General features: G+C 41.5%; 2 protein-coding genes across 6 annotated transcripts in view; one reads left to right on the top strand and one right to left on the bottom strand.

Moving 5' to 3' along the window:
- The window catches only part of Exoc5 (exocyst complex component 5), a 64664-nt gene extending 62388 nt beyond the window's left edge, over nt 1-2276 (bottom strand). The window contains exon 1 of the mRNA XM_057786044.1: nt 2008-2276. Within this exon, the coding sequence (XP_057642027.1) occupies nt 2008-2034 (27 nt within the window). The 5' untranslated portion in view covers nt 2035-2276. The remainder of the gene's footprint in view (nt 1-2007) is intronic.
- Nucleotides 2277-2434: 158 nt separating this feature from the next.
- Nucleotides 2435-24964, top strand: Ap5m1 (adaptor related protein complex 5 subunit mu 1). Of its 5 annotated transcripts, XM_057786185.1 has the most exons (8): nt 2435-2707; nt 7923-8571; nt 13117-13344; nt 14977-15116; nt 15818-15903; nt 15994-16112; nt 18829-18925; nt 20491-24964. In XM_057786185.1, the coding sequence occupies exons 1-8, from the start codon at nt 2634-2636 to the stop codon at nt 20571-20573; spliced, it is 1476 nt and encodes a 491-aa protein (XP_057642168.1). In that variant the 5' UTR covers nt 2435-2633; the 3' UTR covers nt 20574-24964. The 5 variants fall into 5 exon arrangements, 3 of the variants coding, with proteins under 3 accessions (XP_057642168.1, XP_057642170.1, XP_057642169.1); XR_009058122.1 differs by lacking the exon at nt 20491-24964 and having other exon boundaries at nt 15999-16112; nt 18829-18922; XR_009058123.1 differs by lacking the exons at nt 18829-18925; nt 20491-24964 and adding an exon at nt 18668-18720 and having other exon boundaries at nt 15999-16112.
- Nucleotides 24965-25725: the final 761 nt, after the last annotated feature.

The raw sequence follows: 25725 nt of genomic DNA, 5'->3' as shown, positions 1-25725 counted from the left end.
ATTCTGTCAACTGAGGAAAGATCCTACAGTTTGATTTTATTGTCAGAAGTTGTCTGTTAAAAAAGATGAGTCACCAGACCAATAATAAGATTTTACAAGAAGCCGAGTTAACAATGAAATTTCATGGGTTCAAAGCTCTACTTTGTTTCTATTAAATTTTTCTAATGTGGAAAATGAAAGTACAATTTTATTTAGTAGTACATGAAAACCAGGATGCATAAAAACAAAATATCCTTGACTACATCCTGCCTTGTTTCGCCCAGTTCTCCAGCTGTGGCTTAGACTAGGAAACAGGAGATCTGCAACCTATAGTGACGGCAGTAGCTGCAGAAATGGCAGCAAAGACTGGGGGCCTTTTTCACTCTCCCCTTTCTAGAGCAAAGAAGTCAACTTTTCACTTGGGGAATGAAGACTTACTCATGAGCAGAGTCCTTGCAGGGTTAGACTCAGCAATTCAGGAAAAGACAAATAGACTCCTTAATTATACATAACTGATAATATTTAATTGTAGCTATTACAATGGTTTTAATTTTGATGAAATAAGATACATATGATGGGGGGGTCACTTCAGTTATAAGACCTATCCATATGTTTAAGTTTGTTCTAAGAACCTTCTGGTGACTGCACCAGCATGGGCTACCTAATCAGCTACTACAGAACTGGTCTAAGTTAAACAACTTTAACAACTCTTCACTAAATGGCAAGACCTAGAGAACAAACACACATTTCTTCACCCCCTTTTCTTCATCCCTGGGAAAGAGAACACCTTTTCAAGTAAGTTACTGGACTCATCTGGTCATACATTTAAAGGAAACAGAGCATGATCCAAGACAAAACTGTTAGCATCAAAGAGAACTCACTGTAGCAGTAGGGTAATGGGATGGTTTTCTGTTAATTAGTGACTAGTGAAACCCATTATTTAAATATCTCAAAGCCTGTAAAGATGTAAAAACTGAAACAAGCAACTACAGAATTACCTAGTATTTTGATCAAGGATACACAGTAAATGTTCAGAGGACTAAGACGGTTTCCTTGACCCAGTGTAAATAAACAGATGGCAGAATCTTATGATTAGTGACGCTAATATTGTGCATCTCCAGACACTACACCTGAGAAAAAGCAATAATTCTTCTTAAGTTTAATTATAACCCTCCACTCAAATCACTTTCATCATAACTTACAATTTAAGCATGCTATTTCACTGAACAAATGCGATGTCTGTGCTAGGCAGAACTGCAAGCCAAGGTGCAGTAACAAAAAAGTAACAGTGAAAAAAGTTGAGTTTGTTATGGAAACCACGGCATTTAAATTTCAAGCCACAATCCACGCTGAAGCTCAAACCGAGAGGACCCGATTTTCACCCGTGGTGACATTCTTACTGGAACCGCAGTGTGCTTTACAACTACACTTCTGTTGATAGGAAGGAAGCCCGGCAGAGCCTTTATTTTTCCTCTTATCTCTACTTCTATTTTTTTTTCACATAAGGAAACATTGTTGCATTGTTTTGTCACCCATTCCATTATCTCAAACACCACAGCTTCTTACGACGAACACCACCAAATCCAATTTTCAAGTTGAAGTATCCAGACACTAAAGAAATACATCTGACCGCCCACAGCACCTCGCACCTTAAGGATTCTCTAAGTAGCAGCGGGGTGGTTCCACAGCAATTAAACGCCGTGAGCTGTGTCGCTGCCCTAAACCCACCGCTGAGGCTAAGCAGGCCTTTATTGTCCTAAAACATCCTCCAGGCTTTCAGCCTGTACGGTAAGCCGGCAGCTACCCGGTGCCGCTTCCAGCCTGCCGGGCCGTCCACCGGGACAGGTCTCCGAGTGCCCCGGCTGCGGTGGCCCCCGGTGCCCCGCTCGGCGCGAGGATCCGCGCGGAGGACCCGGCTCGCCCAGCCTGGGCTCCCGCCGCCAGCACCTCGGCCCCGGCGACCCGAGCGAGGCTCGGCCTCCGTCCCCGCCCCTCCCCCGCCGCCGCCCGCCGAGCCCCGGGACCCACCTCGAAGAGCTCGGCCGTCGTGGCCATGCCGGCCGGCTGAGAGGCTCGCCCCGCGTTCGAGGCCGTCTCCGCTTCACATGCTGCGCCTCAGCGGCGCGGCTCGCACGTCCCAGATCGGCCTCCCGCCTCCGGCCCCGGCTGCGGACGGCCACGGGCCGCCCGGGTCCTCACACAGCGCAGGCTGCGCGGGAGAGCGGCCATGAAGCGGAGCCGCAAACGCCTGTCAGCTGCCTCCCGGCGCCGCCCGCGCCGCTCCCATTGTCACCGCCTCGCACGCCGGAAGTGGCGCTGCGCGCGCCCGGCGGACTTAGCGGGGCGGGCGGGCCGCGGAGTTGCTGGTCTGTGAGCGGGCGACGCACTTTGAGCCTCGCGGGCCGCCGTCCCGGAAGTGGAAAGTCCGTCGAGATTCCGGTGCGGGTTCCTGGACTTTCCGAGGTGTGTGTTGACTTCCTGGAGGGACAGGCGGACTTGAGTCACCGCACTGGAGAGAGCGAGCGTCTCACGTGAACACTTGCGGCGCGCGGGGAACGCCGACGTTCCCCGGCGGAGTCCATCCCAAGGCCGGTCTGCTCTGGCCGGATGGCGGCTTTAGTTTCTGTGATGGTCTGATACTGCGGCGGCTCACCATGTCCCTGCGGGCAGTGTGGCTCATCCGTCACGAGCCGGGAACTCCGCTCGGTGGCACCGTCAGGTTCTCCAGGTAATTGCGAGTCTGCATCGTCAGGCGTGATGGGGCCCAGAACGGATCGTGTAGCAGTTTTCTTGTGTGCACTGAATTCTAGATCTGCCCGGAACAGCTCACTGAGCGCCTTTGTATCCTGTACCTTCTGACATTGTTGTGAGAAATGAATTGCTTGACACGTTGCTATCTTTGTTGTTGTTGTGAAGCAAAAATACCCCAGCTATCCTGGAACTCGGTATGTAGACCAGACTGACCTCGACAGACATCTGTCTGCCTCTGCCTCAGGAGTGCTGGGATTAAAGGTGTGGACCACCATACCCGACTGTATTATTGTATCTTAAAATGAACTCCATCTGTTTAAGATTGGTACAGATATAATGAAAGAAAAAAACTTACTGAGCACTAAACCTGTTTCAGATTTTTCAACTTTCAGAGGCAAAATTTTTTTTTTTTTTTTTTTTTTTTTTTTTTTTTTTTGGTTTTTCGAGACAGGGTTTCTCTGTGGTTTTGGAGCCTGTCCTGGAACTAGCTCTGTAGACCAGGCTGGTCTCAAACTCACAGAGATCCACCTGCCTCTGCCTCCCAAGTGCTGGGATTAAAGGCGTGCGCCACCACCGCCCGGCGGCAAAATTTATTTTAGAGTATTTTAATGCATTCTTCCAAAAACTCCTTGTGGAGCAATAGACTGTTGTTTTCATCTTATCAGTGTACGTGATTGCTAGAAGTCATTATTGTTTGCAATTTTTAGTGGTTGAACAACATAGAAGGAACAATGAAAACTTAAATTACCGTCATTTTTTCCTAGGTGACATAAATGATCTGATCTCATTTTAAGATTTTGCCATTTCTTACCAAAATGATTCTACGGCGAGGACTATACAGTAGCTTAAAATACGGAAGGCGGTCGTGTACTCTTCTAAAAATATTTTTTTAGCTATTTTTGTTTCTTTTCAGAAATTATTATTGAGTTCATTTCTCCATTTATTGATTGGAAATTTGGGGCAGTGTGTGTGTGGTTTCTGCAATTCTTTATACAAGATATTAACTGCTTTATAAAGTATAGCTGGCCATGGTTTTTTCCCAATCTGTAGGCTGTCTGTGTCTCCACTTTGCTTGTAGTTTTATTTATTTTGCAGAAATATTTTAATTTCATGTCACTCTTGAGGTTGCTTCTTGTTCTTGGCAGTATGTCTGAGAAGCCTCTGATTTACTTTAATCCCAGTACTGCAAGTCACACACCTTTAATCTCAGCACTAGGGAGGTGGAGGCAGGAATGTAAGGTGGAAGGAGACAAGAGCTTAGATGCAGTCTAAGGGTTCAGTCTAAGCATGCAGTCTGAGGATTCTTATAGACTGAATCACCTCTTTGGTCCAAACATTGGTAGAAGTAACAATTCTCTAGTAGTTGACTGCTTTGCTTCTCTGATCCTTCGGCTTTTACCCTGAAAGCTGACTTGACCAATTAGAATTCTTGTTATAAATGTGTAATAACCCTAGATTTAAAAGATAGTAACAGACCAAAGGAATGTATTCAAGTTGAGGTTGACAAAGCAGTGTGTTTGTTGGGGTTACTTAAGAGAGCACGGGTGACTCACCAGAAGACACACCAGCCACAGTCCCCCAAGCCAGTTGTTTACCTGTTGTGTGGTAGAATTGGTGTCTTGGGGAAAGGAGGCCTTGAGAGGTTCCTGTCAGTCCTGACTGGGTCATCATAGATACTCTGCCTCCACCCAGAGGAAACAGTCACAAAGCACTGCATATTCTCCACATACACACCAAAGAGTAGTGGCTGTCAAGAGGGCGAACGATCTTATAACAGTCTGGATGCACCTCAGATTGGTATTACACCCATAGTTATAGGGACACTTTTTTTTTTTAAGATTTATTTATTATATACACAGTGTTCAACCTCCATGTATGCCTGCAGGCCAGAAGAGGCCACCAGATCTCATTACAGATGGTTGTGAGCCACCGTGTGGTTGCTGGGATTTGAACTCAGGACCTCTGGAAGAGCATTCAGTGCTCTTAACCTCTGAGCCATCTCTCCAGCTTTCTATAGGGACACTTAATCCTGTCTTGAAACTGATGTTTTTCTGTTGGCTCAGTGGATGCACACGAATCTCCTGATATTTTAATTATCATCTGCTATCCCTCAGCCCTTCAGTCAATGCCCTGCCATGGCCTGGCCGCGATTCTGGTCCTTTGGCCCCAGCTCTGCCTTGGCTGCAATATATAGGTTTAAATTAAGTCTCTATTGTTCTATTTACCAATAAGACTCAGGAGTCAAAGGCTGGGATGAAAACCTGCTAGCCCAGAGAGGCTAAATGGCAATTAGCTCACCTTGACTTTTGACTAGAGACACTGCAAGAGTCTCTTCCCTGGTCCCAGAACCGAGAAAGCTCCAACTCTAGTTCCCGCCCTTTCCTTCCTATGTGCCTTCTCTGTCGAAATTGCTGGCTTCTCTATGACCAGTTCTGGTCAGCTAGTCATTGGATCCACCCCTGATTCAAGGTAGAACTTTATTGGGCACTCTTGGGAGTGTCAAGAGTATGAGCAAAAGATCCCACAAAATGAAGCAAAACCTCAATTAGTTTTAAATAATAGATTAAACCAGCTAGCAAAATTTTAAACACGTATTAAGACATTGTGTAAGGTCCCGGATTAGTTTATTTTCTTTATAGTCAACTGTGAGAGTAAGACAAGTCTCTAATGGTATACTAGCTAATTTTTCCCCTTTTCAATCAGAAAAATACGTAAGAATCTAAGTGAAGGTCCACTAATTAATAGATTATTTCAATGCATTATTCTATTTATTATCAAACATTAGTATCTTATTAGAGAAAAATATTGTTATGAAAATTATAAAAAGAAATCTTAGTAGTTGCTATCCATTTGCTAGGTTTTAGTTTGTTTTTGGTGCTGGAAATTGAACCTAGTGTTCCATGCATGCTAAATACATTCTCTCTCACTGACATAAACCTCTTGACCTCCCATGTATTTTATAAATAGAAAAATGGCCTTAGGAGAGTATATTAGTCAGCCTTAGGAAAGTATATTAGTCAGGGTTCTCTAGAGGAACAGAACGGATAGAATAAATATTTTGTGTGTGTTTGTGTGTGTATTATAGTGTGTGTGTGTGTGTGTGTGTGTGTGTGTGTGTGTGTGTGTGTGATTACTGAAGTGGGTGACAGCCTTTGGTCCAGCTAGTCCAACAATGGCTGTCTACCAATGCAAAGTCAAAGAGTCCAGTGGTTGTTCAGTCTGTGAAGCTGGATGTCTCAGCTGGCCTCCTGTATACACTGGAGTCCCCAAGAGGGAGTCCCCAGTGCAGAGAAAGAATTGACTTGTCAGCGAGATTGAAGGGAAGCAGGCAAAGAGAGTAAGCTCCCTTCTTCCATGACCTTTATATAGGCTGCCAGCTGAAGGTGTGGCCCAGATTAGAGGTGGAGCTTCCCACTTTAAAAGATTTAATTTAGAAAAAAAAATCCCTCAGAGGTGTGCCCAGCCACATGGGTTTTAGTTAATTCCAGATACAGTCAACTCGACAACCAAGAAGCGCATCACAGAGTGCTTGCTTATTTACTCAGAAAATGAGGAGTTGTAGACAACTTTATTCTGGACCTTAAAGTAGAAGGAAAAGGAATAAAGAAAAGTATATGTTTTGAAAGTGAAAACCAGTGTTTAGGATCTAGTGACTCAGCCCTTAGCCCTGGAGAGAGGTGTGGCCGTGATTAGTGGAGTCTCAGAAGACTAAAGGGGCCTGCGCGTCTTCTGGTTTGTAATGGAGCAGAGAGGTTAGAAGTTTACAGTCTACCCAGAGCGCATAGACTGTAAAGGATTAATTTGATTTCTCTCTTTTTAGTATCTCTAAATATCTTCCAGTACTATAGAGATAAGCCAGTATTACAAAATGATCTCCCCTATTTAACAAGGGTTGTTAAGAACATTCATAGCATCTGTTATTCATTATATAAATTAGTATCATCTCAATAAATGAATCTAAAAGTTTAGAGGCATAAATATAATCACTTCTTTGTGATTAATCTAAGGTAGAATTAAAAACCAAAACCCCTTATTATAGATACTTGAGAGAAAAGAATTTATTTTGACTCGAAGTTTAAGGGTACAGTCCATCAGGTTGGAGACATCATGGTCCAGGAGCGTGAGACAGCTGGTCACACTGCATGCACATCAGGATCAGAGAGCAGCTAATACTGCCCCACTATTTCTCCGTCTCATTCAGCTCAGGACCCAGCCCATGGAGTGAGGTCACCCGTGTTCAGGGTGGGACTTCCAACCCCAGCATAATCTAGAACATTGTCCCACAGACAAACCCAAAGATCTGTTTCCATATGGGAAATTGTTTTTTTTTGTTGGCTTAGCGGCTGCACCTGAATCTTCTGCTTTTTAACTACTGCTGCACCCACCACTCTGCCGTCAACATCCTTCCCCTCAGACTGCGGCCTGGCAAGATTTCCAGTCCTGTGGTCACCATCTTGGCCTCAGAGGGCAAATGTAGGTTTTAACTAAGTTTTTATTATTCTGTATACCAGTAAAACCTTGGGAGTCAGATGTTGGTGTGAAATCTTGCTAGATCAGAGAAGCCAAAAAGCAACCAGCTGTGCTTCCCATTCAGCTGGAGACCCAGCAAGAGAAACATCTTTCTGTTCATTTTAAGCCAAAGATCAAAACTCTCTAAGTCCCTACCTACTTCTTCCTGTGCATCTCTCTGTCCCGTATTCCTGGGTCCTCTGTGCTCTCTATAGCTAATTCTTGTCCACTAGTCGCTGGCTTCACCCCGATGCAAAGGTGATTTTATTAACAGTGTCGGAGTTTCACAATGTGATCGAATATCCCGCAACACTAAATCCCATCAAGTTGACAGTCAGATTAACCATAACATCTACCAAGAGGGAATCTGAGTGGTTTTAAAACAAAGGTTTTGAATTAGAAACATGTACTCTACCTGTTTAAAAAACTAATTAAATTGAGTCAGTCACTTTCCACAGTAAATGGTATATTTTGTCACTTGATACATCCTAAATAGGAAACATTTGTTCTAGTCAGACATTAGCAGGTTTCATGGCTTAGGGTTTTTTCCTTCGGTAGTGCATGTTATTTATTCATTGGTTTATGTTTTATAACTGTGACTGTTTGCCTTCTGTCTTAAAGCCTTTTAATCCATTGATGTACATGGAAGAATCATTTGTAATGTTTCTGTTTCCCTGATGCAGACGATACCCTACTGTTGAAAAGCGAGCCAAAATCTTCAATGGAGTGAGTTATGTTCCTGTACCCGAAGATGGTCCCTTCCTGAAGGCATTACTCTTCCAACTGAGATTATCGGGTGATGATAAAGACTTCGTGGAGAGGCGTGATAGCTGCTCACACACCAACAAATCACCCATCTATGGACTTTCAGTAGGCGGTGAAGAACTCTGGCCAGTCATTGCTTTTCTGAGGAACGATATGATTTATGCAAGTGTTCCACTGGTTGAACAAGCTCTATCTCCCCGCCCATCTGTAGTTAGTGTTAGTGGAGTCTCACAAGGCTTGGAACTGCTTTTCGGGATACAGGATTTTCTCTACTCCTCAAGTCAGAAAAGTGACACAGACCTGAACACAAAGTTGAGTCAGCTGCCTGACCTGCTTCTGCAGGCTTGTCCTTTGGGTACCCTCTTGGACACTAACTTGCAGAATTCACTGAATAGTACTAATTTCTCATCTGTGACTCAGCCGCACAAACAGCCAGCATGGAAAGTTGGAACATACAAAGGAAAGCCTCAGATTTCTATTTCTATCACTGAAAAAGTGAAGTGCATGCAGTATGGTAAACAGGACGCAGCGGACACGTGGCAAGTTGTTGGGACAGTCACTTGCAAGGTGAGCTTTTCTCCAGGATTTGCTTTGTCACATCATTTGACACTGAAGAACAGAAAATTTTTCAGCTTGTCTTTTACAGTTTTAACATTTGTGATTGTTATCCTTAGCAGCAGCCATGAAATTTTATCTTTCTGTGTTTTTTACAAATTTTTCACTTAATGACTATTATGTAATGAATTATCTCATTGCTCTAAAATAGACATTATCTTAATAGTTTCTGTGGGTCACAACTTTAGGAACAGCTTTGCTGGGAATCTTCAGTAGAGAATCTCATGAGCCTCTAGTCAGGGTGTTGGTTGGAGCTCTTATCGTCTGAAGATCTGTCTGGGGCTTGAATATCTGCTTGCAACATGACTCACGTGACTGGCAAGTCAGTGTGGGCTGATGGGAGGAGGCCTTGTCCCCACTTCATATGTCTCCACTGGCTGCTTGAGTGTCCTCACCACTTGGTGGCTGTCCTCTTTCAGATCAGATAGTGTGTGCTTGTGTGTGTGAAAGAGAGGAAGATTCAAGCATGGTTCTCACGACGTACTCTGAAAAGCCACGGCATCATTTCTACTACTTTCTGTTTGTTAGATGCAAAGCCGATCACTAAGTCTGGTTACATGAGGACATACAGAATCAAATCCACCTCCGGAAAAGAGGTGTTTGGGACACCTTGTGAATATCCTTTAGCACCATCTCACTTCCATTTCTCTAGAAGAATTGACAAGTCCTCTGACTTCACATCAAATAACAAGAGGTGCTTATTCTATTTAAATAGCTCAATGATAGAGTTATCTGTCTTAAAGTTAGAAAATGGGCAAAGTGGAAACATCAGTACAGATAGCGATGATTAACATCAGGATGAATAATAATCAACAAAGTCCTCCAATTAAACACTACATTTATGTATTAATAGTATGTTCAAATATCTTTTGGTCCTTTATATATTTTGTAAACTTAACATTTAGTTACTATATATAAATCCTATGAATAAAGTATATTTTAAGAACAGAATTAGATAGGGAAATTGACTCTCTTTTCTAATTAAAGTAACCTAAATTTTGTCTATGTTAAAAGTTTCTGTTCTGTTCAAAATTGCATTCAAATTGTTCATCCTATTAGGAAGAGCTATTTTGAGAAGCTTGAAAATCATGGACTATATCATTCATCACTCTTAAGGTGCTGAGTCTTTTCCTCGTGAGTTCAGTGCAATAAAAATTAGAAAGGGCTGCTGTTCTTCCTCCTGGATGTTACACGTGTTGTGATTAACATGATGTGTACATTTCTCTGCTCATTGATAAACTTGTTTGTGGAAAATGTGAGTTACTGCCTTCGCCCTGGTTCAAATGACCATAATGAAAATGTTTTGTTAAAAAAGGAGGGGCTGGTGAGATGGCTCAGCCGGTAAAGGTGCTTTTCTCCAAGCGGAACAATCTTGAGTTCCATTTCCAACTCTCATGTGGTGAGAGAACGGACCTCCACACATGTGCTGTAGCATACATGCTTATACACATATGTATACATATACGTGTTCATATACACTAAAATAAATCAATGTAATTTTCTAGAAAGTGTTTTAAAGTGGGGAGGGATAATGGCGTATACCTCAACCTAAAAGTAAATGTTTATCTGAGGCTGTCCATTACCTCTAAATGACCTGTGTCTTTACAAAGTCACCTAACTTTGTAAATCTCTTACCATTTTAAAATAAGATAGCCTTCTATGTGTCTTCTTCTTTTATAGTTCCTGGTTCTCAGGTCCAGATTCGTATATGCCAAAGGATTTTAAAAAAGCATATAGAGATTCCTTCTAGAATGGCGGTCCTCATCCGGTACTTATGGTATTTTAAGTGACTAGACAGCAGGAGTTGTGACGGTTTCCGTAATGGTGAAGTTTCTTCAATCTCATTGCGAATGATACACTGCTAGGGAAAAATTTAATGAACGTAAATGATGCTTTAGGTTTTAATACTATTTACTCTTAAATATCTGGGTTTATTACCAATAAATAACAAAATCAAGACTTTTATTCATGCTAATTTACAAATAGAACACCTATTTTTAAATTCAAATTTGAAATTTGATGTTCTTGTAATTGTCGCAAAGTAGGAAAAAAAGACCTTTGTAAGCTACTAATTGTGCTCCAGCACAGTTGAGATGCCTGCCTACTGTTGAAGCAGATACACTATGAATTCCTATGTGTTAAATGGTAGATCAGACATTACATGGTGAGATGGCTCAGTGGTCAAGAGCAGGTACTGCTCCTGCAGAGGATCTGACTTTGGTTTCTAACACCCACATGGTGGCTCATAGCTGTTGAATTGCCGTTCCTGGGCATCTGACACTTCCTCTGTCCTCTGTGGGCTCCTGCTTACATGTGATACACATGCATGCGCCCTGGTGAATACACATAGCATAAAATAAACAGGTATTTGAAACATTTCAAAGTGAAAGATTTTATATTGATATTGGGGAATAAATAAGGTTGAAGATTAGAAAAGGGTATGAAATAGAAGCAGTTAAAACTGCTCTCCTGTGAATAGCAATGGATGTGTGTGAGGAAGCACAGAGCAGCTCTTGCTGAGAAAGAGCGCAAAGCTGCAAGAGGGGAACAAATAGGAGCACAGATCACATGGAGACAAGCGGTGACTGCGTGTGCAGACTGTGTGTAGCATCTAGAAGCACAGGTCACATGGTGACTGCGTGTGTAGACTGTAGCATCTGAACTGAGCACTCTGCCAGCCGAGTCCTTCTGCTAAACGCCTTGTATGTTCTAATCAAACATGTTTCATTTGGCTAACTGGATCCAGCACTTTACAAACTGGATAAGGGCTGGAGGGATGGCTCAGCAAATAGGAGTACTTACTGCTCTTGCAGAGAACTCAGGTCTGGTTCTCAACGCCCACACCAGGCAGTTCACAGCTAACTGCTTGTAACTCCAGCTCCAACGGGTCCATTGTCTTCTGGTTCTGGCTTCCACAGACACAGTACTCATTGTACATAGCCACACATAGACATAATTTAAACTAAAGTAAGAAGTAAATGTCAAGTTAGAATTAAGGTTCAAGGAAGGCCCCAAGTACACCCTCTCCCCACACCCACATTTATACGCACACAAGTAAGGTGTGTTGGTGTAGGCTTATGAAGTAAAGACATTGAGACTCAAGTACCAAGGAGCTGGGGAATAAATCTTTTCTTTTGATTACAGAAACAAGTCAGTCATTCTGGAGACTGGACTAGGTAAAGGAGTTCACAGAGAACTGCGTGTCAGTGTGTTGAACCTCAAAGCTGGGATTTAAGGAGAGGGCTGGGAAAGCACTCTGTCATCTGGGATTTAAGGAGAGGGCTGAGAAAGTGCTCTGTCATCTGGCCCTGGTAGTCATAACATAGAAGCTCATGGAAAGACCTATGGGGCTGTCTTCCCTGCCTTCCCTGACCTCCCAAGGAACATGGTTACCCTACCATGGGCAAGCCAACTCAGTCACATAGGAAGAGGACGCAGTGTCTCCATGCAGAAGCAGACTTAGGCGGTGCACTGCAAGGCTTACACAATCAAAATGAGCTAGGCACAAAGAATGCAAGGCTTTCTTTTAAACCTTTTGTGTGTGTGTGGGGGGGGGGGTTATGACTGTGGGTGCACGTCTCGGCACACGTAGAGGTCAGAGGGCAACTTGGGGGAGTTGGTCCTCTCCTCCTACCATGTGGGTCCTGGGGATCAAACTCAGACTGTCAAGCTTGCCTGAAAGTGCCTTTCCCCGGAAAGTGATGGCTCCTGACCAAGTAAAATACTATATCGGGAGAAAGCACGCCGGCAAGGACCAGCGGGTGTTAGGTGCACATGGAAGGCCAAGATGGTGTGGTTTATTCAGAAAGAATGCAGAATTTCTATACGTTTGCAATGTAAATTAAGGGATAGAACACTAGAGTTAGATGGGAACCAAACAACGAAAGGCATAAAAGTATACCAAGTGAAAGAGGAGCCATTGAAATGTCTGAGTCTGGAGTCAGTGTGGCTGGAGGGCTCGAGCAGTGCTTCTCAAACTTCCTAACGCTGTGTGCCACCCTTTCATACAGTTCTTGTGGTGCCCCCTCCCCCGCAACCATAGTTCCCATTGCTACTTCGTCACTAATTTTGCTACGATTATGAATTGTACTCATTGGATCTGATATGTAGGATGTCTGATGTATGACCCCTGTAAAACGGTTGTTCAGCCCCCAAGGGAGTCATGTCCCACAGTTTGAGAACCACTGGACTAGAGGAAACCGAGTCAGATTGAGCTAGCGAACAGTAACATTGTAAGGGCCTGGTTGCCAGGGTCCTGAGAGAAACCAGTAGATTTGAACTAGCTTTTACAGGGGCTTAAAGGAGAGCCAAGGGGTCAGTGAAGCCTCTCTGACGACGGGCTTGGCTAACTATCAAGTTGCTAATCAGAAAACAGAGCAAAGAGAGTAATGCATAGGGAAAAGATACATTGGGAGAAGTGACTTGAATTCAGAAAAGCCTCAGGTAAGCTGCACTGCTATAAGACCTTGGTCATTCTTGTTTCTGCTTGCATTCCAGTGTGACTTGGAAGGAATCATGCCAAATGTTACCATCAGCTTGAATCTCCCCACCAATGGATCTCCACTTCAAGATATTATCGTTCATCCTTGTGTGACTTCTCTTGATTCAGCCATTCTGACCGCTAGTAGCATTGATACAATGGACGATTCTGCGTTTAGTGGGCCTTATAAATTCCCGTTCTCTCCGCCCTTAGAGTCATTCAGCTTATGCCACTACACTTCTCCGGTAAATCACCTTGGCACAGTTGAGACTCTGCTGACACACTGGTGAATGCTCCTGGATGGAAATTTTTCATGAGTTATTTACAGGACAGGAAGGGGTGGATAAGATAAAAGTTCACGTCTTTAGAATAGGCTACCTCTTATCTCTAATGTCTATAACAGCATTAATTTTCACAGTCAGCGAAGTTTTTTCTTTTTTTTCTTTTTGATTTTTCGAGACAGGGTTTCTCCGTAGCTTTTTTGGTTCCCGTCCTGGAACTAGCTCTTGTAGACCAGGCTGGCCTCGAACTCACAGAGATCCGCCTGCCTCTGCCTCCCGAGTGCTGGGATTAAAGGCGTGCGCCAACACAGCCCGGCGTTTTTTTTTGTTGTTGTTTTTTTTTTTTTGGTTTTTCGAGATAGGGTTTCTCTGTGGCTTTGGAGCCTGTCCTGGAACTAGCTCTGCATACCAGGCTGGTCTCGAACTCACAGAGATCCACCTGCCTCTGCCTCCCAAGTGCTAGGATTAAAGGTGTGCGCCACCATCGCCCGGCCGTTGTTTTCTTTTTAATCTTTAACTAAGAACCCCAGATCACAGGATGGACCCTGATGTGATAGTCATGGTTTTAAATGCAAACACGAAATAACAGGCAGGCAGTCTTAGCTAAGCAAACATAGGGTATTTGTAGCTATTTATGCTCACTGTGTGCACTGTGTGTCGCTGTCCTAGGCACTTGCGTCTTTTTCTCTAGTGATTCCAACAAACCTTAAAGTAGATGTTATTGTGTCCATTTTATAGATGCTGAGAGTCTTAGAGAAGTTAAATGACTGATAAGTGACAGAGCCTGGGTTTGAACCCAGGTCTTCCAAATTCCCAAAGCCTGACATGTTTTTACTATGTTGTGTCAATTGTCTCTATTTCTAATTATCAGCCAGTTAGATTAGAAAACCCTGTTCCAGACAGATTGACTAGAAGAAATTTATCTTGAAGGATTCTCATTATCATTCAAGAAATAGATGTAGGCTACCTGAGGCTTATAAGCAAAGCTACGACAGTCTCCCTTGTCTCGCCTCTCCTTCCCAGTGTTCCTTGTCTTTTGGGTCTGCTCGCACATGCTCTGCCTACATAAAAGAGAGACTTCCCTGTGTCTTGCATAAATGTACCAGTAAGATGTCTCGCTCACACCGGCAGTTTCCTCTTCAGTCAGTCATTAATGCCCAGCTAAGCTATTGCTGAGGCTGGAGAGGAGAAGCAGTAGTCACAGGACAGGAAGGGAGCGTTTGAACTGTGGGCAGAGCAGTTAGCAGTGTGTGTAGAGGACGACCCGAGCTGAGGTCTGAGAACACGGACGAGCAAGAGTAGGAGCAAGTGAGTTCTGTACGGTGCCTTTCTGGTCTCTGTTCAGAGAGGAAGGGAATCTGCTCTCAGGACGGATGTAGACCAGCATTGCTGTTGTGGAAGCAATGTAGAACAGCCCTCTAGCATTAAAGCCATGCCTGTGTATATAGATTTATAAAGTATATGTTTTATGTATTTATAATATGTATGTATAGCTAATAAATAATATATTACTACAGGGCTTTTATTTTCCTGTCTCCATTTGTATCTTAGACTCATTAACATGAGAATTATACTAAGAGTTGTGTCTGTTTTCAGGTCCCTGTCCCACCAATATTGGGTTCTTATCACATGAAAGAAGAAGAGGTACAACTGAAAATAACAGTTAATTTAAAGCTTCATGAAAGTGTAAAAAATAATTTTGAAATCTGTGAGGCTCATATACCTTTTTACAACAGGTAGGGGCAAGTAATATGGCACCATGATTGCTGTCCTCTGATGTATTCCTGTCCCGCAATAAAGTGTCTTCTTCATTTACCATATTTTTAAAAGCTAAGTAATTTTGTTATTCAAATGAATACTGATTCTGAACTAAAATGTAATCATGAAAAGAATCTATTTACCTTTAGATGATGCCTCAATTTTTTCCATTTAAACTTGCAAATAAATTCCAAACTTAAGTCAGTGTAACTTCCTCAAGGACCACTTTTGTGCCACTGACTTGACTTGTATCAGTATCTCTGGTCTATGGAAATCAGTCTTAACCATCAACAGCCTGGTGACTTAGCCCGTTAGAGCAGAGGTCAGTTCTACTTTTAAAATGTGTTCAGCAGTATAGCTCTTTACAAAGTGTACGTAATTAGTAAAATCATAATTTTAATCTACCAATGCATGTGATATGAATATAATCTATATGATTTTATAATTGTCTCTAGGAATACTAACTAATGTGATATATAGTTACTGTAAATGTTTATGTGATTTCTGCTGTTCTCTAAGATCTGTATTCATTTTTTGTTCTCTTCTGCAGTTGGAGTATAGATCTGCTTTTATAATGTAAATAACAGTAACAACATTTGAATCATCAACTTTAAAACTTATATCTGAGGGTTTTTTTTTCTGTTTTCTCTCTCTTTCTCCTTCTCTCTTTTTTTTAAAGAGGTCCGATTACCCATTTGGAATACAAAGTTAGTTTTGGTCAACTTGAAGTATATCGAGAAAAAAGTTTGTTGGTCTGGATTATTGGTGAGCAAGGTTTTGTCTGTTGGTTTTTTTTCTCATTTGCTGTAGAAATTTTCTGTTTTAGAATAATTAATTGATACATTTGTGTTTTAGGACAGAAGTTCCCCAAATCAATGGAAATTAGTCTTTCTGGAACTCTAACGTTTGGAGCCAAGGGCCATAACAAGCAGCCATTTGATCACATTTGCATTGGAAATACAGCATATGTAAAGGTAAGCACATGGAACACTGCATCAGAAACCCTCATTTAGTTCTAAGCTGCACATGTATTTGAGCTTTAGTGTTTCCTAGCACTTTTTGTGTAGCTAAGTTCCTTCTTAGAAACATTTGTTGGGGGGGAACAGGATCTCTGCCTTAGGCCAAACTGCTCTCCAAATCCCTGTGTAAGACTAGTTGGCGTTAAGCTTGTGAGTCTCCTGCCTCAACCTCCTAAATGCTCGGATTACAAGCATGAGTCACCACGGCCAGTAGTTTTCCTGTTTCACCAAATGCTCAAATTTTAAGGAAAGTAGCTAAGAATAACCTAAACATTCTAATTTAAGCTACCCAACTCTTAGTGATCAAATTAGATTTATGTTCAAAACTAAGATGCAGCCCTTGGTTTCTAGGGTGTTTTCAATAGTGCGGATTAGTGACTGATCAGTACTAACTGCTTTAGGTGTCTCGGAGCAAGCATGAGTCCTTCTGGCCAAAGCAAACTCTGAGGACGATGTGAGCATGAAGGCTGACTAATATCTTCATCTGAACAATGGGTTAAGGGCCAACATGGCCCAGTGGGTCAAAGCTTTAACCTAAGTTCAGTCCCTGGAATTCAGAGTGGAAAAAACCAGCTCTCAAACATTGTCCTCTGCCATCTCCATCCACACATGGCATGTAAGTGCCTGTGCTTACACTCAACACAGCACACAGTATGCATGCTGCATAAACATAGTATTTTTTAAAATGACTTAGAGAGTGAAAGGAGGTGAACATGGTTTCAGAAGCCAGTGCTAGGAATGTGAGTTCTCCATAGGAAGGACTGGTAATTTAGGTTGGAACAGAGAGAGCCTGGATATCCTCAACCTTTGCTAGATGTTTCAGTTTCTCAGAATGATTCGTTTATGGGTGTTGATCTGCAATGGATTCAAGCAAAGTGCATGATGACAAAGACTGTATGACTCTTACTCATTCTCTGTTTGATCCTCAACACCTAGTCCAGGGCCTAGCACATAGGTATTTGTTGAATATGCATGTACGTACGTATGTAGATACGTATGTACACCTGGTAATAGCAACATACCTTGATGTTGCTAAATGTCCAACAAATAGCTAAAACCCTAAAATTTGATTCACATGAAGATCCACCATATAATAAGGATTTAGGAGTACCCATTGAAAAGAGAAGGTTGATACAAGGAAATGAATAGGATCATATAAATAAAAGAAAATAAGGAAAGATTCAGAAGAATCATAAGAAAAATTGAAGGAATAACCAGAAAGTTTACGGGGAAGGAGAATGCCATCAGAGAAATCAAAGATGAAAGATAAATAAATGTTTATAAAATCAGCAGTAGTGAGGGTGGGAATACACTGCTAAGAATTTATATTTTTCTGTGTGGGCTTTGACTTCGCCTACTATCCTGTTTTAAGGCTTATTATTTAAATTTTTGATTTTTTTTTTCAGAAAAAAATACAACATTGTGTATGGCAAGGGCTGCTTTTAGAATTTTCTTGCTCATTTCTTTCACTTAACCAGTTCCAGTCTGATCAAAAGCATATAATAAATGCATATAATAAATATGGAATAGACCTCATCTACATAGCTTCTAACACTGAGAGTTAAAACACTAAAGCAAGCACAAGCTCTTTGCTTTCCTGTTATGTGAATTGCTGTAGGAAAGAGATTGTTAAAATCTGAAAATTATTATACACACATGCACACACACAAAATGGGAGAAATTTGCAGAGAAGAGAGGAGAAAAAAAGTATATGGCTTGGTATGTAACGCAGAGATGGAGGGCTTGCCGGGAATATACAAGGCCCCTGGTTTAGTGTAGGGGGTGGTGTTGAAAAGATAGCAGGATCTTGGCAAATGAGGTGTTTACCAACACAGATGAGAACCACAGCCCAGGGAGCCTAGAAAGGTGCTAACTCCTCATCTTTACAGCCCAGTGTGGTGCTAGCACTCACAGTGATGACCGCACATCACCGATGGGATCCAAGCGCTGTGGCTTACATTTTAGAAAGTTTTCTAGATGAGGGAAGGAATAACTTGATAACAGTTCTGTAAGAGTTAGATTTTGGTTATCAGAAAAATTAGGTAGAGCGTGCCATTTCCCCAAGCATGAGATAAGCTGGTATATCTTCTTGTCATGATTGCATTTGTGTGCAAGCATACACATCATATAATATAAATGTGGTTGGGGCTGGAGAGATGGCTCAGTGATTAAGAGCACTGGCTGCTGCTGCTCTCCTAGAGGACTCAGATTTGATTCCCAGAACCCACGTTGTGCCCTCTTCTGGCCTCTGGGGGAATCAGACACAGACATGCATGCTGGCAAAACGTCTATACACGTAAAATTAATTAACTGAAAAAAGAATGTGATCTGAATTTATCACAGATAGCCTGCTAGAAAGAAAAGACCATATATAGCTCTATCAGAAGTACAGCAGGAGCAGTTCTGAGACTATAGCTCCATCAGGCCATGTAGCAGTAGGAGCAGTTCTGAGTTCAGATGCACGGTCTGCTGCACATGCTGAGTACTAACTACTTCCCTGTGTACACCAGGGTTCACATTAATGGAGCACTGGATGAGTTAAGCACTTACAAAGAAATGGAACTAGTACAAAGCGGGTATGCACACATTTATTACATGTTTTCGCAACTGTGCTTTAGTATTTGAGTCTTAGCAAATAATCACCTCAATTGACTCTCTCTCATTTCCCTAGCTTCATTTTAGGATCTCAGATTATACACTCACTGGATGTTATGCCGATCAGCACTCAGTTCAAGTTTTTGCATCAGGAAAACCAAAAATAAGTGCATGTAAGTTGTACAGGTTCAAACTAAACAGGATTAAAATGGTGCTGTGTTGTCACTACTTACGGCAAAATTAAAATGCAATGAAACTTGGAGATTGGAAAATAATCCTATTTTATAAATATTTCTTTGACTTGATTCCTTCCCACATAAGCCTTGGTGAACTTTATGTTGTCCTCTGACTTGTGTTTAAAAACAGTCTGGATGAGCAGGCCCCGATGGTGTGGCTTTAGTGTATAGCATATGTGTGGATTTGCTCTGCTTATATTAAACTCCCATCTGACTCCATTGTATGTAACTTTGGAAAAGCTGCTGAATGTCTTAAGTTTTAGTGTCCGCATTTCTAAAGGAGAAGCTAGAGGGAACTGTTTAGTGCTCTGAAGGCAGTGGGCCTGGAAGAGGAGCCTAAAAACAAGGGGCCCACTCTATTCAGAGCACCAGACAGTATACACTCAGGGCTAGGAGGAGTCACCTGAGCATAGTGTCCAATCCCAAGGGCAAGCCACATAGTAGTATATAAACAATAGCAAACCAGTAATGAAGACTGAAAGTTAAACCCACTCCTATCTGCTTCACCTGGGAGTGACAGGAAAGCACAAGCCAAGAACAATTCCATCTCTTCGAAGAAACTGAGTTTTCTTGGAGTTTTCCTCACAAGCACTCAAAATCCCCCTCACATAATCCATGCTTGGACTGGGGTCCACTGGAGCGGCCAGATGGATAAAGACACTGTTGTCAGGCCTAATGGCCTGAGTTCTAGCCGAGGGACCCCAGGGGGAGAAGAGAACTGACTCCTGAAAGTTGTCCTGTGCACACATGCACACACACCACATGCTGTCCTGTGCACACACACCACATGCTAGGTTTCTTTGAATGTAATAGAAAAGTTAATGAAGTAAAAATGACAGTATTATATACCTTATAATTTTTGTGAATAGATTATATTTTAAAATTTAATTATTCTTAGTAAATGCCATAGCCAATAAACATCATTTAGCACCTTCTCCATCCTACCAAAGGACAAGCAATAGAAAGATGATTTCCTGCCTTCATTTGTCCAGAGTGCAGAGGTGTGAAAGCACAGTGCTTAGATTGGAGCCAAACCAGAAGAAACAGGAAAGCAAGCCTCCTGAAAGTGCTGTGGGGAAGCGGGGATGATCTGTGGCTCCAGCTCTTTGATTGCAGGAATGAATACCTCGACTAGAATTCGGAGCTTGCTAGAGGCCATGGAAGGAAAACCAAGAAAAGTAATGGTTCATTAGAAAATCAACTAGCGATGTAGGGAAAAGTAATGGTTCATTAGAAAATCAACTAGCGATGTAGGGAAAACAAACATTTGGTGTAAACAAGAGATTTCATATAATGTGGTTTGCCCAAATATTTATGAGTTCATTTTAATGGGATCTAAGTTGTAATAAAGCCTCAATAGGGTAAAATAAATAGAATACTTCAAAGTTATTACTGTAACATGGCTATACTCCACAAATTCAAAATCTGATAGCTTCATTCTCTTACCAGGTTTTTGCTAAGATTAAACATTTTTATCATTTCTTTTATTTTTCCTTTTGTAGATCGGAAACTAATTTCTTCTGACTACTACATCTGGAATTCTGAAGCTCCTGCTCCAGTAACATATGTGTCATTGTTGCCATGATTTTCTCATATGTATTTTCTCATAAATATTTATTTCTTCAAATGGGATTTATGTGATGTAACATTCTCTAGTAGAATCATAGTATTTTTATATTCATATAACCTGTGACTGAAAAAAATCACTGAATGATTTCTTTATCCAAACATTTATATCTGATGTCTTTAGTCTGATACAATGTGAAAGAATATATTCAAGGCTAATGTCTTCCTTTCTTTGTTGCCCTCTGATTTCATGCCAGTATGACTCAGGACACATGAAAGTAGTGATTCATTTTGACTTAAGACCAGTCTTGGTCTCCATGCCATATGTTCCTTCCTGGAACTGTGGCAGGCCTCCAGGCTCAGTCCCAGCCAGGACAGGCCCAGTCGTGGCCTCCTGTGGGACAGGCTGTGCTAGTCAGTCAGAGTCCTTTCCTTGAGTAAGAGCTCAGCCTTCCCCAGCACAGTCTCAGGCAGCTGTCCTGTGGGTTGTAGGGACCTACAAGGAAACTGTGCTTATCCAAACCTAGCAAGCAGCATGCTATTTCAAAATAGCCATGATCTGGTTATTAATTACGAATCCTTTCTTTGAATGCGGAGATACTGCTCAAATAGTAAGCTGCTCTTCATGACATCCCTCCTCCTGGCCAATAAGGAACCTGCATAACTCTGTTCACTGTTCTTGAGCTGCTCTTCTGGGCAGGGTCACTGTGCAGCTGAGGATGACGCTGAGTCCCTCTGAGTGCTGGGGTTTCAGTGTCCGATTTGTTCTCCGCTTCTAGGGAGCAAACTCAGCTTCATGCATGCCAGGCAAGCACCCTACCAGCTGAGCTATGATGGTAACCCAATAACCCCTCTCAGGCTCCTTTAACTAACTTAATAATCTGCCCGAATGACGTGTTTAGGGTACCAGGCGACCAGGCTGCAGTACTTCAGAAGATGAGCACAGTGGTCTGTGATTATTCAGTGTACTTGGACAAGGTTTTAAAAATAATTCTAGCTATTATACTCTTTTTTTTAAAATTAAAGTCTGTTAACGAATGAACTCAGGTAAACTCAAAAGCTCTTTCATGGGTAAAAGCCATTTACACTAATTTAATGTAGCATATTTTTCTTAAGTCTGTCCCTGTCATTTTCTCTACCATTTTCTTGATTCCTTCAAAACCCTCTACCGTGCTCTGTATCCTCTACCCATTTCTACCATCTCGCTTCATATTCTGCTTCAGAGCCATGTGTTGTCGCCAAACTGAATTTTAAGTGGCCATTAAAAAAAAATTAAAGATCATGAAAACTTAACTGATGTCAACTGAAGCCTGACCTCCCCCTCAAAGAAATGAGTGACATACTAATATTTAATTGGATTTATCCTGAGTTCTATTTCTTTGTTGTCTTTTTTAAAAATGAGTCTTCTAAAAAGGGCTTAGAGAAAGCTGCTGATTGTTCAGAGAAGAGTTAAACCCATTGAGGAGGAAGTGTGTATAAACTAGGACTTGAAATACATTTTCAATTAGGGTCATTCCTACTCATTATAAACCCTCTTTGCCTGCAAAGCTTCTCACAGCCTCAAGTTCTGTATTCAGTCATCCTAAGTCATCCTAAGTAAGGAGAAGAGGGTAATTGCCTGACCAGGACGGTAACTTGCTGTCCCAACTCACCCAAAGGAAGTCAGCAGTGAAAGAAAACACAGTTCTGTGGTTTCTATCACTCTTCAACTCAAAGTGTAACATGGTACTTTAATTTATTAGTGTAACTGTTTGGAAATTTTGACTGTATAAATGCTTAGCAAATTGTTCTAAGATAGGCAGGACACATTCATCTGGAAAAATTCAATATATAATCCTTGAGGCAAACTCTCTTCATAAACAAATTAGAAAAACCAGTGACCTCTAATTTGACATTTCTAGAAACCTAGGGAAAATCTAGGGGTTCCTAGAAAAGCATGGGGGTGACAGGGAAGCAATGCCATCTGTTGCCGTTCCGTTCTGACAACACTAGGGAGCTAAAAGCCAGCCCACATTTCATCCCATTGAGATCAGCTGGGCACACTGATGCTTTTGATTTTGTCTAGAAACCTGTCACTTCAGGATAATTTCTGAAGACAAAGCTTGTTCCCGGTTTGGTAGGTGACCTGTTTAATGTTTTCCCTGTGTCTGGGAGCTCCTTAGTGTAATTAGCGACCTTTGAACTCCACAGCTAATCCTGAGCTATTTTGTATTCCTTACTCATCTTTAAGGCTGGACCTTTCTTTTCTTCAGAGTCCACTGCCACAATTAAAGAAGAAACAGCTGCATTTCAAAGGGATTCCGATTCCAGAAGCTTAACTGTGATTGACATGTTCTTATTCTAAGCTATAAGACACTCTCGGAGTCCTTTCTTTGGTTAGAACTTCAATCATTTTCTAAAAAATTATCTCACTATGGATTTTATTCATTTTCTTTGATAGCTATTCTTTGCAATTTTTTTTTAACTTGAAAGGTGCTTTGCATTTGCAGTGAATATGAGTATCAACTTCCGGTGACAGATTTGGACGGGGTTAGACCTGCTCTAGATTCCGTGCTGCTAAATTCCCTTTTAGTGCCAAAATATGATTATGAAATCTGATATCTATGCTGTAGTTATTCTTATTCAACCCAAAGGGTTAAAGAAAGTTTTAAATATCTGCGAATGAACTCTAGAAAAGATGGGTCATGATTTGGGTAAAACCTGTTCTCCATTTAGGTACTAAGCAATATTGTAACACTCAGAATGTAGTACTCGACAGTGGGGTGTCTTACACTGTTAAAACAATTGAACCTGCTAACTGGGAATGTAACGTTAGCCCATCTCAAAATCGTTTGTTTTCATGCCATCTCAGTATTTCTACTGTTGCAATATTGTGGTCTTAGATTTCATGTGCTGTGTTTAACAAAGACATTTTGCACATAATAATCATTGCTGTTTATTTTTCCTGTTTCTTGTTACAATATTAAAAAGAAGAAGAAGAAGAAAAACAAAAAGCCTTAAGAGGCCTTCATAGATTCCTCCAGTGCCCGTGGGAGGTTGTAGGTGGAGTTCCTCCCCAGGGCTTGCTGCCCTAGCACAGGACTTGTTGCGGAGACAAAGGTCAAAAAAGGGATGTTAATAAACAGTCCTCAGGTTTAAGGGACTTTTTAGGATTACATCTTAAATTCCAACAAATCAGATTTAGGAGTTGCTGAAAGTGAAATTGATCCATCCCTCATGCAAACTTGGCAATACTTTCCTGTCCCGTTTCCTCGATAGTTAGCTGTATGATCAGATTAGAAGCCATTGTACCCCGCTGCTGAAAGGAAAGAGAGGCAGAAAGCTAAACATGGGATGAATTCTGAACCTTTTAACCTGGCTGGAGTATGTTGGTTGCTGTTATGCAAATACCTCCAATCCTCTGCTAAGTTCCGTGGAAATAATTTTCTTGAATGACAGGTTGATTCAGCAAGGATTCAGTCGCTGATTAATCCCCCTTTGATCTAGGGTATTTCACTTAACTACCAGTTACCTCGTTCTGACAAAGTGCAGCTGAGATTAGGGAGATCACTAGAACACGACCGGCCCATGCGTTTATTCTCCATAACCTTTCAAAGCAAGGGCCAAGAATGCAATTTATTCTCAGTTTTTGAAGATGCAAAGTCCTGTCTGCTAAGTTACAAAGTCAATTGAATACCAAATGAAGTTTATTTCTTATGTAAGAGAAGAACAAACTTTTTTTTTTGTTCTGCGTAACAATGATATTAGGAATCACAGGCTTTGAAGAGAGTAAAAACAAAGGCTACATTCCAAGTACAACTTTTTTGTCTCATGTGCAAGAGGGCATGCTCACTGCCCCTAGATAGGCCAAGAATCAAAGGTGTGGCGGCAGTTATGCTGAGAAAACTCTTGTGTTTCATGGGATCACCGCAGCCAGCCCCGGCACCACTGAAATATGCACTGCTCACTACAGCAAGGGAGACAGGCAGCACACAATCTTGTTAGCTTTTCTCTTCTTAAGGAAGTGGAGCCTTATGTTCTCATTAAAATAACTGCATTCATTTTCCCTAAATGGTGTCATTGCCAAAGTAAGTCATTCTCTTAAGTGTCTTCTGCCTTTTTCTTTATCTTTTCTCCCATATATTTAAACTTTGAAACAGTCTGTGCAGTTCTAAGAAAAAAAATTCAGATGTGTTTCATGCTATTTTTAAAGAATTCACTTTTTAAAAACTATTATCAGTATTAGTATTTTTCTAGATGTCAAATTATTCCTTAAATATCCTTCAAAACATATAAAATATATAGATACATAATATATACACAATAATTTGTAACAAATTTTGTTTTTAATTATTGTTGTTATTAATGATTAACTTTATAAATAAGACAAAACCTTTAAATGTTATATAGTTGTTCATTATCCTGGTAGTAATCTACAATAAAAGCTACTGTTTAAATCATTTTGTATGCTTTTTTATTCAAACCTTTGTACTTAATTTATAAATCAAAACAACTCAAATGCATACATAAATTTGTGACACACTGGCCTCCTGTAATTCTAAATTTTATCATCAGTTTTCAGCTGCTTTGGGAGAAGAGAAAAACAATGTAAAGCTGGTGTTAAAGGGTGAGTTTCCACGGTTACGTCGCTAAGAAACTCGTGTGCTCAGTAGTTAACAGCTCCATGTAGTAAATAGGGAGGTAGCAAGGTATTCACTGTCGTGTAAAATAAGCCACAAGGGATATACGCATACACAACATAGGCGTTGGCTTCTTCAGTGGGTTCCGTGTCCGCGTGGTTCCCGAAGAATATTGTGACGTCGTCTCTTCAGATCTCTACAGACAACGTTAGTTCGCAATATGGGAGAGATTTGTTAAAATGAACATTACGAAGGGTCCCATGAGATTTGTCTTCGAACGCGGTTAAGAACCTTAAGAACTGCTGGCTTTCGTTTTTCTTCACCGCCTGTTTTACACATGTAACACGGCCTAACAAAGGTAGCTTGGACCAGCCGCCCTGTAAGCATGATACTGTGGGGTCTAGGTTTTTCCTAAGTCCTGCCTAGATACTTTGTGTGATTGGCATCCGTGTGTGTTTGATGATCTAGCCCTAACAGAGGACGGCCAAATGCCCAGGAATGGAAAGATGGGTTTCCTATGGGAGCTAAAATTTTGCAAACTGTGTGTTCCCT

This window comes from Chionomys nivalis, chromosome 12 (genome assembly GCF_950005125.1).
Source record: "Chionomys nivalis chromosome 12, mChiNiv1.1, whole genome shotgun sequence".
NCBI lineage: Eukaryota > Metazoa > Chordata > Mammalia > Rodentia > Cricetidae > Chionomys > Chionomys nivalis.
Note: the sequence above shows the minus strand (reverse complement) of the source record. Positions and strands in the feature narration are given on the sequence as shown.